Source organism: Ammospiza caudacuta, chromosome 6 (genome assembly GCF_027887145.1).
Source record: "Ammospiza caudacuta isolate bAmmCau1 chromosome 6, bAmmCau1.pri, whole genome shotgun sequence".
Lineage (NCBI taxonomy): Eukaryota > Metazoa > Chordata > Aves > Passeriformes > Passerellidae > Ammospiza > Ammospiza caudacuta.
Genome location: NC_080598.1, coordinates 29,062,478 through 29,076,379, shown reverse-complemented (window position 1 = coordinate 29,076,379; position 13,902 = coordinate 29,062,478). Strand labels below are relative to the sequence as shown.

At 45.8% G+C, this 13,902-nt stretch overlaps 1 protein-coding gene across 1 annotated transcript; it reads left to right on the top strand.

Annotated features, from left to right (window-relative positions):
- The first annotated feature begins 4,735 nt into the window (after positions 1–4,735).
- Positions 4,736–12,507, top strand: LOC131559124 (uncharacterized). Its single transcript, XM_058807373.1, has 2 exons — positions 4,736–4,766; positions 10,163–12,507. The coding sequence occupies exon 2, from the start codon at positions 10,222–10,224 to the stop codon at positions 11,653–11,655; it is 1,434 nt and encodes a 477-aa protein (XP_058663356.1). The 5' UTR covers positions 4,736–4,766; positions 10,163–10,221; the 3' UTR covers positions 11,656–12,507.
- Positions 12,508–13,902: the final 1,395 nt, after the last annotated feature.

Genomic DNA, 13,902 nt, shown 5'->3' with positions numbered 1-13,902 from the left:
TGCTCTGGCCTAATAAAGACTCATGGAAAAGTACTTAAGAAGATGAGGCACAGTTACCCATCACAGCCCTTTACATTTCCAAAGATGAAGGTGAAAACCCAGCTCTGTGTGACTGCAGTTAGTTCTGCCAGATCACTTAAATCATCAGGACATCATGATCATCACTGTTAAAAACTCTTGGCAGTTCTAGCTGCACTAGCACAGCTATTTAGAGTTGAGTACTTCAGGCTTGGGTCCACTGGCAGTAGGAACCGCTGCTGTGCAGGCACCTACATTGAATATTCACAGAATCATTGTAGGCTTTGGGCTGGAAGGGCCTTTAAAGATCACCTAGTTCCACCCAGCCTGCCATGGGCAGGGACACCTCCCACAAGAGCAGGTTGCTCAAAGCCTCATCCAACCTGGCCTTGAACACTTGCAGGGATGGGGCATCCACAGCTTCTCTGAGCAACCTGTTCCAGTGCCTCACCACTCTCATAATGAATAATTTTTTCCTAATATCTAATCTAAACAAATGTCCTGTCAGTTTAAAGCCATTTCACCGTGTCCTATTGTTATCTGCCCTCATAAAAGTATCTCCCTAAAGCAAGAGCATTGTACAGGCCATGCTTTCTGCTCCTAAGGTCTGAGAGTTGAAGCCTGGGAGAGATGAGCTTCCCCTGGCACTCCTTTCAGTACATATGCTGACTAGTACAGATGGATTTTGGATAAAGCATGTACACATCACTCTCATCCTGTTCAGGTGCAAAGGTATAAGTTTTCCCCATGATACAACAGTAAATGACTGGAAAAGAAGAAAGAAACAAATTCTAATGCCAATAAAACAGGAAGTTCTTCAGGAGATTTGCCATGGAGAAAATAATGTGAGCATATCCAGTGCTTTAAACTGTCTCAAACTGCTTGAAATCTCAGGCTTAGGCACTTTGACAGGCTTCCTTTAAAGTCTTTGACAGTGGATTTGAATGCATTGAGTACGTCACTCAGATTTTGTCAGATAGATCCCACAGCAGCAGCCAAGGGAGACACTGTCCTCGGCCCAGAGAAGCTGGATTTCAGAAATGTTTTCCTCATTGATAGCAGGGGCAGAGGGCATTGTCAGGCAGGGTCAGCCCAAGACCATTTTCATAGAAGCCTTCTGTGCAGCAGTGACTGGCAATGACAACACATTCACCATCTGTGAAAATATGGATTTTCACCTGCAACACACTTCAGAAGCAGAACCTGACTTGAGAAATACATTTGCTTGACTGCCCATTCCAATTTCCAGAGGATTCTGTTCTCTCGAGTCTCAGCTGTACAGTGACTCACTTTTAGCTGGTTTTCATTTGGATGTTGTAGTGAGGAGAGGAAAACCCAGTATGATAGGGATACAATATATAGACTGAGCAAGAAATATCTGTATTTGCTGAAGAGGTGTATTATTTCAGGATATTTTCATCTAGTCTGATAAAAATGGCATTTCTATAGAAACAACAGATGAAAAAAACAATAAAGAGGAAATCCCATGCTAACTGTCAAAAGACAACATAATGCTAAGCAGATGCATTACTAGGGATGAATAAATACTCTGCAGTTTTGGGTTTTTAAAATACACAATCCTTTCCTCTCACATGGTTAAATCACTTCACATTGAGTATGGATGTGTGGTTTTTAATGGTGAAAAAGCAGAGATTTGATTTAAAATATCCCTGTTTCACCTAGTCCCAGGGATGCCCTTTACTCAGTGGGATGTTGCTGTCATGGAATACCAGGTTCCACCCCAAAAGTACATCAGCTTTAAAAAAAGCTAACAAAAGTAATATTTATATCTTGGACTGATCCCTTATGATAACTAGTTTTCCATTCACCAGCAGAGCTGCGTGCTGCCCACCACACTGCTCTCCAGCTGCTCTGTTCTCAACTTCAGTTTCTGTCTTCTCAGCAGAAGAATCATCTGCTTCCATGGTCACCTTCTCTTAAAAAGCTCATCTTAATATTTGTCATCTCTGCAACACAGATAATACTGCTACATTTGCAGATTTACCTTTCTAATCCCACCAAGGGCAGTGCCATATTGTTTTTGTAGTTCTGATCCCTTCCCTGTTATCATCCAACGAGAAAGCACTCGGCTGTAGGCACTCCTGCCTCTCTCTGCTCGGGAAGACCAAAACCATGTTTTAGAAAGTCACATGAAACTGACTTGCGGCAAGGTATAAGAAGGGATGAGAGAGATTTTCAGGGCTTGTGAGAAGGATGGCAGTCTTTCAAAATCTTATAAAATAGCTCTCGTTGAGTGAGGAATATTTGAGTTCACCACCAAAGACTCCAAGACATGCACTGCTGGGAATTCCATTGCTAGAATTGTTTAGCAAATCCAAGCAGGCATGTTGGTACTTATAATTTTATAAGATAAATATGAAGACACACAAGCATGATTTATTGATAGAGCAGAAACTATATATAGTGCCTTTAACTGTATTATTAAAACTGAAGGTAAATAATTGATGGAATGAAGGAAAGATACATACAACTCTGGCAGATCTGATGGGAAGCATTCCTGCCTTGCAGTAATTAAAATCAAATATATTCTATTTGTATGTCTTTCTGGCAGAAAAGATTGTTTCCTCATTTCACCTGCATGCTAAGAGACACTGTGTGTGTGGCCACAGAAGCCGTGCAGCCAGTGTGAGAGGAGTCAGGGAGGGAAAATGCTCGTGGCTGTCTTGAGCCAGAACCAGAAGCAGCTGTCAGACAGTCTAAGCAGCCCCAATGCTTCACCCAAGCACATTCCAAGGCAAGCAGTGCCACGGCCTCCCTGCCTTACTGTGCAGCTGGGAGAACTGAACTGTGTCCATGGGGTGCATGGGAAACCATTCCCAAGTTCAGCCCCAGGAAAGCCTGGAAGGGGCAGAGAGAAATCTTCTGCTGGCACCACTGCACCTGCCCCAGCCCTCTGTAACCCAGTGGTGCTCTGATGCGTGGCCTGAAGATGAGTAGTGCAAAACCTTAACCCATGGTTTCTCATTTTGCTTCAGAGGCACAATCTGTTGATTTCAATATATTTTGGAGCAGCCTCACCTGACCTTCACTGCCCCAGAAGCAATGATTACAAATGGCAGCTAGGAGCCAAAGGACACCTTGAACTCCTCGCTTTGATCAGCCAGACCTGTGGTAGCAACAGAGTCCTGGAGCCATCAGGATGGTGGGTGGCTCCACAGCAAAAGGATGAGAAGCTGCTGCTCTTGAAGTTTAACTGCAAGAAACCTGCACAATTATATCAAAGTGTTTCTTGCATCCCAAATCAGCACAAATTGGGAACAACAATATTAAGTGGCAGATGGTGGTGGTAGGGTAGCAGTTATTTTCAGTGAAAAAGAGCATTTGACACTCCCTTTCTCAGCAGGCACTGCTATTCCTGAACTAGGTTTGACTTTAATATGATTTCTTTTGCTTCAGGGAGCACAAAGCAGAGCTCCCCCAGCTGATGAACTGCGGTCTGGCAGGACAGCACTAGAGGAGCGCTCCAAACACTCTCGAGGCTCCCTTCTGCAAATCTCCAAAATGTAATTAAGAGCAGGTCTATTTATTCCTCCTGCTAGAAGCATCTATAAGCACACCAGATGTAACGGCACTAACTGCTTAAACATCTCTGCCAGAATCATATGTCTGATCATACGGTTAGAATCACAGTCACTCTTGGTTATGTAGGGCTCCTAAAGGGACATCTTCAAGTTGATTCCTACTTCAAGGAGAGCTCAATGACCTAAAATAGTGCAGTGGTCAACTTTATCATGTCAGGAACATGGTTGCTCATCAGAAGACATGAAGCTGAGGGAGATGTTTGCTATCTAGCATTAAAAAAATTGTTATTTTCATTCCAATTTTTTATGAGTTAATCACAGTCTGTGATTAACAGGAGTTAATCACAAATCCCATTCTGCTGACAGAATGAAGGATTACCTTTGTTTCCATAGATATAGGTGCTTTCAGAGACCGTATTGGATAAAACTTGTTCCTGATTGTAATTTTGCTTTAGTATCGCCAATTTGTGAAGGGATAAAAACCATGACTGATTATTTGTAATATGTGCCAAGCTTTATTAGAAACTATGAGAGAGCTGTTGGAACTTGCAGGAGTTTTGATTTTAATGCTGGTTATTGATTTTAGTGCTTGGTCAACTTTCAGCCTTTTCACCTGGGAAGGGCGTTCTCTAAGCACGAGAACAGGCACACATCCTCACTGGGGCATGGGCTGGAGCAGGTGGGCTCACTGTTTGGGAAGGACTCACTGCCATAAGAAATGAAGCACTAGGGGTCACGAATAATGAATTACAGCCACGTTCACAGAGCTTTGCGCATCTGCTCTCCCAAAACACCTCCGGTCTCGGGCCCGGCCACGCCCTGCGGTAATGACAAGGCACAGCTCCTGCGCGGACACGAATGCGTTTCTGTGTGCAGACACGCGCTGTGGGATGCAGGTGCCGGTGTAGCACCGGCGGAGCTGCCTCGGGCCGCACAAGCGCAGGGCGAACCCACAGCCGCGGCTCGGCGGCGGGATGTCCCTCCAGGAGCGGGGCCCGGCCGGAGGCAGCGGACGGCCGTGAGCACCGTGCCGGGAAGCGGGGCCGTGACGAAGGCGTCAAAGGCCGAGAGGAGCGCTCGGTTAGCGCAGTTGAACTCCCCGCGGGCAGCCAGGGCCCGGCCGCGCGGGCGGAAGTGACGGCGGCCGGGCGGAAGCGCCGCCCGCGGCGGGCGGCGGGGCCGGGGAGCGGCGCGGTGCGGGCGCAGGTGAGTGGCGGCCCGAGCTGCCGGGAGCAGCGGCCCAGCGTGGCAGCATTTGCATCAGAGCTTAAACGCTGCTGCTGGAAAGCGTTTGGGAGAGCATTGTGGAACTCCGTTTCTCTGTAAAGTAAATCCATTCGCCGTGACACACTGGTGCGGCACTGGTGCTTAGGGTCCCTCACTGTCATAGCTGACCTTCCTGACTGGCCTCACACTTGGACTAAAGTTGGTGGATCAGAAGTGGATCTTGGCCCTCTAAGCAATCTGTGGCTTTACTGCCTTCTGTGCTCTTGTGTTTTCCTTTAGTCTGAGATCTCTCCTCCCAGCTACGCCTGTAACACTTCCTGAAGAGCTGGTGGATTTTTCAGACTCTCCAGGGCAGGGCCAGACCATGACAGAAATTTTTTGTGAGACTTTTAATATAGACAGGGTGTACAACAGCAGATGATAGTGTGGCCACATAACAGTTGATATGTTGTGCAGTGTAGAAGTGCTCATAGTCCTTGGACAGCATTTCTGATCCATTTCCTGTGTTCCTAGGACAGTATCTCACTGCGTTGCTTGTGCTGGCTGGCTGGAGGTCCCATCCCTGGCAAACAGATGGTGTATGGTGAGCTTTTAAGTAGCCAGTTGCAAGGCTGGAGGTAACCAGGTTGCAGGATGCTGGGGTTAGCACTGATCCTCAGGAGTTTGTTGGTCTGTTAGTCCTGTGTGCTTTCTCTGAGCTCTGGTGGGTGGGAATGAGGACTCCTGACAGCCAAGGGAGTGTTGCTGATGTGCTGTATTGGCTCCCATGGGACATGGGAAAAGGTGCCCTGAGAAGAAAGCCAAGAGTTTTCCCTGCATTCATTGTCTGCAGGTCTCACGTGTGTTGAAGCAAAGCCTTCCTGGAAGACCATCCAACCTCATTAACAGTGGCTGCTTGGTTGTCTTCTTGTGCTGACAGTTTTCCCAAGAAACAAAGGCAGTTTGAAGGGGCGCTGTATTTCTTGATCAAGTTTTGATAGGGAGAGACTTGGAGAAGTTTATGTAGAGCTGTGTGTGGAGGAGGCTTCTTGCAGAAAGCTTAGGAGCAGTGTTTACTTCCAACAGTGTGTTTTGTGCCTGTTAAAGCAGGCATGCTCCTCTTTTGGGCTTTGAAGGCTGTGATGACAGGGCAGGGAACACTTGGCTTTGGATGCATGTTCTGCTCCTTATGGATATCAAAGAGGGTCCAAGCAAACGATGCCTGGCTGTGGGAGCCCTGTTGTGGCAGCAAGCTCCATAAATAAACAGCGAGTAGGTGTGTGCTTATGCTAGGAGTACACACAAAAAAGAAGGAGCTGTCTGTGGAGGTTTCAGTTTTTGCTGTGCAGTTGCGAGCGGAGTGGGCTGAAAGGGAGCGGTTCTGCATTCTCAGCATCAGTGAGAGCCACAGTGAGATCCCAGGTGTTTTTGGGTTAGTCCCTTCCCTGACAGTAGCAAGGTACCATAGCAGGGTGCTCCTTCCTGCCCTGAAGTGGCCTTTGGTGGATGGCTTCACACCAATACCTTGCATAAAACCAATAAAACATCCTGGCCCCCTTTTTTCTCTCAGAATTAAGAGCATCTGTCTTAACCAGCCTTGGTCAAGAATGAGATGCCTGAAAACAGTATAAATATTCCAAGGGTAGGTCATAAATTCTACCTAAGAGTTACAGGCAGTAACTCTTGTTTCTGAGCATCTTTCCCACGAGGTTTCTCCCTACATATTTTACCATCAATTATAATAATAGTATAAGGGAAACTATGGCTTCAGGGCAGTGGCTGTGCCTGCACAATGGTCGAACCCTGTTTTTGTCTGAGATTGGGGCAGGGATTTGTTTCCATGCTTTGCATTTTCTGATGTGTTCTGCCTATCCCTGTGGCAGAGAACGGTAATTTTAAAAATTCAAGTCCACTTTTCCTTTCCAACTTTTCAATAAATCATGCCTGAATCCTGCTTTGTTTTTAAAAGTGGAAGAAATCAAATATGCACACACTGTTTAACATACTGAGGGTGGGAGGGTGCCAAATCTGCAGCATTAGTGCTGATCAGTGGCTGAAATTAGCGTGAAATGTATTAACAAACAGTTTACTTGCTGCCTGTGAGAAGTGGATTGCTGGTCCCAGGCTCTGAGAATCAGATGTGGGGAGCAAGAGTCACCAATATTTTCCTGCCTGGTAGATGGGAGGAGTTGCCATCCTGTTGAGTTGTCATATGCATGGTGTGAAAAAGTCTGTATAAATCTCACCGTTGTTTTTCAACCACGAATTGGGCTGGGCAGTGAACGGAGATGCTTGGAAATAGCACAGCTTCTGCCAGTAAGGGGCCAGTGAAAGAGAATGAGAGCAGGAGGTCCGCATGAGGAAGAAAGATATTTTTCACTTGGGCGATCTGAGTGAGAAGGAGAGCAAACAGAGTCAAGAAGTGTGTTGTCCAGCTCCATGTGGACAGTCTCCTGCATCCTGCCAGGGATGGTAATGCTGGGATCTGGTGAAGATAGCTTGCTCTGTAGTGATGCCCATGGAGGGAGTTAAAACAGATCAGTACATTCACAATGTATTGGTGGCAGCCCCAATCCCACAATAGTAGGACAAGCCGAAATGGAGATAATTAGTCACCCTGAAAATTTAGGTTTTCAAATTTCAGCAGAAGAGGAGCAAACTCCATCTTCTGAAGTAAAGCTTCTGGGAGTATGGTGGAGGGGAGGAACAGTGTGTGTTCACCCCCAAACCTTGACTTCCCTTGAGCAAATTGAAATTCCTGGATAGAAGAAGGAGCTACAACATGCCCTTGCCCTGCTGGTAATTTGGAGAAAACACATTCTGGCTTTCTCCATCATAGCCCATCCTTAACATGATTTAACACCCCAGAGGACCACCAGTGACTAGATCCCTGTCCACACAGAAGTCTTAAAATTGTTAATATTTGAGGCTGGGTTATATCAGGTTTTAGGATCAATGCATCCAACAGGTCCACTTCATATCAAACGGGGCTTTGCAATTCATGGATTATATGCACGTGTGGCAATGGAGACCTGAGGTTCCAACTTGCCCTGTCAGGCTTTATTTGCACACCTCTAAAGATGAAAAACACTTTATTCAGTTTGGTAGAAGTGCCTCTGTGGCTAGTCTAGCTCTACAGGGAGCTGAAGAAGTAATATGGCAGAAACCAATTATTTTAGTGGGACCTTTCAAGGTCTTGAAACCTGTACTGGCCAGAATCCCACCTGGTGTGGGCGTTGTGCAGGGAGAAGCAGTAAGAAGGTGGTATGAACAATTACATCATCACTGCCATATGCCTCAGATAGAGGAGGGAGCAAGGGAGCACCCAGGGTGATCCAAATGCAGGAATTGCCTAGCAGTCTGCTGGACCAGGAGCTTCCCTTCTTATATGAAACCTACCCCTCAAGTTGAGCCCTGCCTGAGAAGTTTGTGGTTCACTGAGACATCCTCCAAAAGAGAGAAATACTGAGCAATGTTCTGCATGTTGATTCAGGAGACAGAATTGTGGCAAGGGGAGAAGAAAGTGCTGAGATGGCAGAATCAGTAGCTTGTGATTATTAGCAGGGTAGGTAGGTAGATCGGTAGCAGGGCAATTGTTAGAGGCTAACACTAAAGAATCAGCATTTATTTACACAAACCCCAGTGCTGTTTTTAAGGCATGCACCAACTGGCTCCCATTTTGTGAACAAAGGAGTGGGGGATCTTTTGAGTTGCCAGTATGGCAGTGAGAGAAATGGGAAGACATTCTAAATTTGTTAAGCAAAAGTGTTTCTTGGTGGGATGAAATCCTGCCCACCAGAAGAGAGATAATCTGGCTCATCTGTTGAATAATCAGGTAGGTTCATTGACCTATGCAGCAGATATGGCAGTAAAGAGAGAAGAGAAATGGAAACATCTGCTAGAGTGGTTACATGCCAAGGGAGACCATCCAGGATTTAAGGATCTTTTTAAGGGAGCTGGCACTTGGGAACTGTGCAACACTGTCATCTCTGTCTGTGGTCAGTGTTGTACAGGACTAGAGAAACAACACCCACTGCAGGAGGCATCCCTTCACTAAGGACATGGAAAAGGCCTCTGGGAGACCTGGCAGGTGGACTATATAGGGCCTTTCCTGAAGTCAGGGTGGAAGTATTGTCTGAGCTTACTCAAGCTGAGGCAGTACCAAGAGCAGCAGGGCACAGCACCATAAAGGGATTGAAGCTATGGTTTCATTATTTGCCATGGCCCCAGTCCCTCCAGTCCAACAGTAGTGACTTTACTGCCAGGGTGTCAGGACTCATCCCCATAGAGGTCACCAATTGTTGGCATCAGTTTATTGTCTTACTCTGTAAAACTTTCATACCTTCTCTCTGTGAGTTCCCAGGGCAGCTCCTCACAACACTGACTCCTTTTTTTTTCTTCTGCACAGCCAGCTGACTCCTTCCTAGCCCTCTCACAACCACCTGCCCCTTCCTCCTCACAGCATAACCAACAAACTCCAGCTCTCCTCTCCCTCACCTAACCCACTCCTTTATAACACCCATCCTTATTGGACACAGCTGTGGCCTGTTAAGGGCAGAGCTGTTCCTACTCTTTGGTAATTACAGCTGCAACTGCTCAGGGGTGAGATTGCTTTAGTGCTGTCTCCATTCTCCTACAATCCATCCTCCCACACCAGGATGGTTCAAGAGTGGGCACAAGATGAAGGAATTCCATGGACATTTCACACTCCATACTACCCCTAGGCAAATGAGGTTGTTGAATGCACCCATGGGCTCTTGAAGAGGAACCTGAAACCTCATGAACCTGAATGGGCAAGAGGCTATCAAATGGGGTACATAGAGCTTCTGGGGAGTTAATGGGTGCCTGTAACTCACAACCTTTTGTCTTCATCCCCAGCCGTGCTCCCTGGAACAAAAGAAACTAAAGACCCTGCAAATCCATTGGTTAGGACAGCTGGTTTTGGCACAATTACCAATAGTGGGATTGGTACCCCTGACCTTAAAAAAGCCACTTAACTTGCATGCCAGGTGGTGGATTGTTCCCTCCTTTTAATCATGTTTTGTTTTTATGCATGTATATGTTTTACAGATTATCTGAAATCCACTGCTGGACCTATGCTTTCAACTCTTGAGTGGACGGATCATTTTGTGTATTTTTTAATTTGATTTTGCTAAGCCTATTTTGCCTTTTCACTAGCAAAAAAATGGTGTGGGAAAAGTTTTTACTCTTATGTTATGGATGTATGATTTTGTCTCAAGCGACTGAAAATCAGAGTACTGAACCAAATTTAGCTTGGGAGTTGATACAAGGATTTATGCATATTTGGAATCATACAAATCAAGGAATATGTATTAACCTCCCCAAATCTGCATCAGAGGGGTTTAGATTTATGATGATTTGGTTAAATTTTTCAGAAATATTAACAAGAGAACTGGATAATCTTAAAAAAACAGGAGGAAATGTTACCTGGGGAATGGTGGAGTCCCAGTTCCTAGACCAGAAAGAAGGACAACAGTGGGATGCAAATGGGACATGGGTAGAATACAAGAATGCCTTTTACCAGCTCCCACGGGACTCTACCTGGAGCGATTTATGGAATCAAACATGCTATCGGTCATTAGACATCAACCCTTCTGAGACATTGCAAAACGTCACTTCTATCCCTTGCACGGTGGTACCGTGGTGGGATTCTCCTGCTGAGGGTGGGTTTTTTGAACATGAGTACAATTTACATTGGGATGCAGGATGGTGTATACAAATCCCTGATAACCCAGGAACTGCGCAGCAAGTAAACCGAACAAATTACGAGTGGGCCTGGTCTCTGAAACAAATCTTTGATCCTATATCTACACTACAATGGGCTTCCAGGGTCCCCACAGGGAAAATAGTAGAATGGGAAGTGGAGAAATCAGACTGTAAGGATTATCAGACCACACTACCTAATGGAGAGAGCATCTGCTGGAAAGTGAGGAACCGTAGAAGTCTTACCCAAAGTAAATCAGAGACCTCCTTTCTGAATTGTTCCCATATATTAGATTGTACCACAGGAGCAGGTGAGCCTATAGAAACCTGGTACATCTCGGAGCTGAGAACTTTTATCCGGGACATGTGTACCTGTTGGGATTATCCCAACTATGGCTATCTAAACCAAGACACCCGATGTAATGGGTCTTATGAAAATTCAGAGACAGCACTATCCTGTGGCATTCCCATTACACACGGCCCTGACCAGAGAAGAGTCTGGAATTCAAGTAGTGAAGCACAGGAAGTTCCCCAAGGTGACCTGTATCAGTGTTCACAAGCCAAATATCCAGCTCCACGGGGAACGGTATGGGCATGTTCAGATGGGAAAATGTATTCCCACTTGAACATGTATGATATGGCTGGACTGCAGTGTACTGTTGGGTTTCCTACCATGTGTCCATCTAAAACGTTCAATTATACACTTTATCGTAACAACAAAGTGCGGAGAGAAATCCACAATCCAACAGATGCAAAAGGCTGGATTCAGGGGATTCAAGTCCCTGACTATTACACCTGGGGACAAAATGTTGCTTTAGACTTAGAATCATTTTTTGTGTCCAGTGGAGTTGTCCAGCAGCACAAGTATGTCTTGGAGAACTTAACTAGGCAAGTCCATGTGTTAAGCAACTGGACCGGACGCTCACTCAGGGAACCGAAGGTGCAGGCCCCGCAGGCATCGGAAATGGCTCTGCAGAAGCGATTAGCCATAGATACGTGGTTGTTGAAAGAGAATGGAGTGTGTGGGATGCTAAACCTGACGGATGGAGAATGCTGTGTCACTGTCCATAATGCCAGCACCACCATAGAAGAGGCACGTCAGAAGATGAAGGAGATTGCTGAGCAAATGGGAGAACTGTTTCAAGCAATGCAACCCAAGGACTAGTTTGATGGACTGAGCCTGGATTGTGGATCACATGTACTAAAGTGCCTTGTATTTATGGGATGGGGAAGGCGGCTTGTGTGCACTGACCTTATTATACTGTGTGGATTCTTGGGTTTGATGGTAGGGCAAGAAGTCATGTCAAACTGAGATGAGTTCATTATGGTTATAGAGGAAAGGGATAGAGTTTCTAGCACTGTATAATTCCATACCGTTCATGTCATGGCAAGAATGTGGTTGGAGCAGGAGGAAGTCAGGGGATAGAAGTGGAAGGGTGGCCATCTTTTGCTATGCTTGGGGATTTGGCTTTTCTGGTTTGGTGCTCAAAGACAGCGCTGGTGAGCCCAAGAGCTGGGGAGCTGCTCCAAGAAAAAGAAAGGAGAGAAAGCAGCAGCAGGGCAGAGCACAGCTGAGCCATGTGGAGCCCAGGCTGCAGCTGCTGTGACTGCAGCCACTGGAGCAGCTGCTGGAAGCGCCAAGCTCTCCAGTCCTGCTCCCACAAAGTCAGGCCGAGAAGGAGGGTCCTCTGACCTGCTTCAGAGCCCTGTCAGGTCCCACCAGGTTTTGCCTTGTCCCTGTTCTTCCATTGTTTTCAGTCTGAGTGGGAAAAGTTAAATCGCAAGCCTTTCCAACATTCTGCTTTTGTTTTCGCATATACTCCATGCTGCCCAGCACAGGGACAGCCATCATTTTGCCTTTTTCTTGGAAAACCACACTGGATGTGGTCTTTGGGAAGTATTTTTGTTTGTTCAGTAGTGAATATCCTTTTGTCTCTCTTTTGTACACTCTTTTATTATCTCTTTTTTGTACACTCTTTTATTAATATTGTTGTGCTTATTGCAATTTTTCAGTAAACTGTGATTCCAGTTTATAATCTCTCCTGGTGTTTCCTCCACTGCTGGAAAGGGGCAGGGGAAAGGGAGCAGCTCAAGTAGGTTTAATATTCCCACTGGGTTTTAAATCAGCACGGAGCTATAAGAAGGGGATGAAGGAGATTGTTGGGATTTGTGAAAAGACCGGTGAGCTCATAAAATAATAAAAAAAAATCTCATTAAAAGTCTCATAAAATAGCTCTCATTGAGTGAGGAATATTTGAGTTCACCACCAAAGACTCCAAGACATGCACTTCTGGGAATTCCATTGCTAGAATTGCTTAGCAAATCCATGCAAGCATGTTGGTACTTATAATTTTATAAGATAAATATGAAGACACACAAGCATGATTTATTGATAGAGCAGAAACTATATATAGTGCCCTTAACTGTATTATTAAAACTGAAGGTAAATAATTGATGGAATGAAGGAAAGATACATACAACTCTGGCAGATCTGATGGGAAGCATTCCTGCCTTGCAGTAATTAAAATCAAATATATTCTATTTGTATGTCTTTCTGGCAGAAAAGATTGTTTCCTCATTTCACCTGCATGCTAAGAGACACTGTGTGTGTGGCCACAGAAGCCGTGCAGCCAGTGTGAGAGGAGTCAGGGAGGGAAAATGCTCGTGGCTGTCTTGAGCCAGAACCAGAAGCAGCTGTCAGACAGTCTAAGCAGCCCCAATGCTTCACCCAAGCACATTCCAAGGCAAGCAGTGCCACGGCCTCCCTGCCTTACTGTGCAGCTGGGAGAACTGAACTGTGTCCATGGGGTGCATGGGAAACCATTCCCAAGTTCAGCCCCAGGAAAGCCTGGAAGGGGCAGAGAGAAATCTTCTGCTGGCACCACTGCACCTGCCCCAGCCCTCTGTAACCCAGTGGTGCTCTGATGCGTGGCCTGAAGATGAACAGAAATCTAGAGATTTAAGTGCTTACAGTGGTCATAAAGGATAAAATGTGTTTCTGGCTGTAATTTTTAAGTAGTATTGCAGCTTTCTAAAGGTATACCCCCCCCCCCAAAAGTGAAAAAGTGCTTAATTTTTTTACAGCATCACAGCACTTTGTGGTGAGTCCTTCCCAGTGAGCCCACCAGGTCCAAGCTGAGTGAGAATCTGTGCATGTTCTCATGCTCAGAGATTTTTTTCCCCAGGTATATCATCTTTATTAATCTCACCAGTGCCTATTGGTATCTCAAGGGAGGGTGTCAGAGGATGGAGCAGAGCCCTTCTTGATGGTACCAAGAAATAGGACAAATAAAGAAGGGGCAAAAACGGATGCACAGGAAGGTCTACCTGCGCATGAAGGAGAATTTCTTTATTGTACTGTGACTGACAACCAGCAGGTTGTCCAGAGAGATTGTGGAATCTCCCTCACTGG

Coding starts and splice junctions, on each gene's coding strand:
- LOC131559124 (XM_058807373.1), top strand. CDS start 10,222: ATGGTGGAGTCCCAGTTCCTAGACCAGAAAGAAGGACAACAGTGGGAT.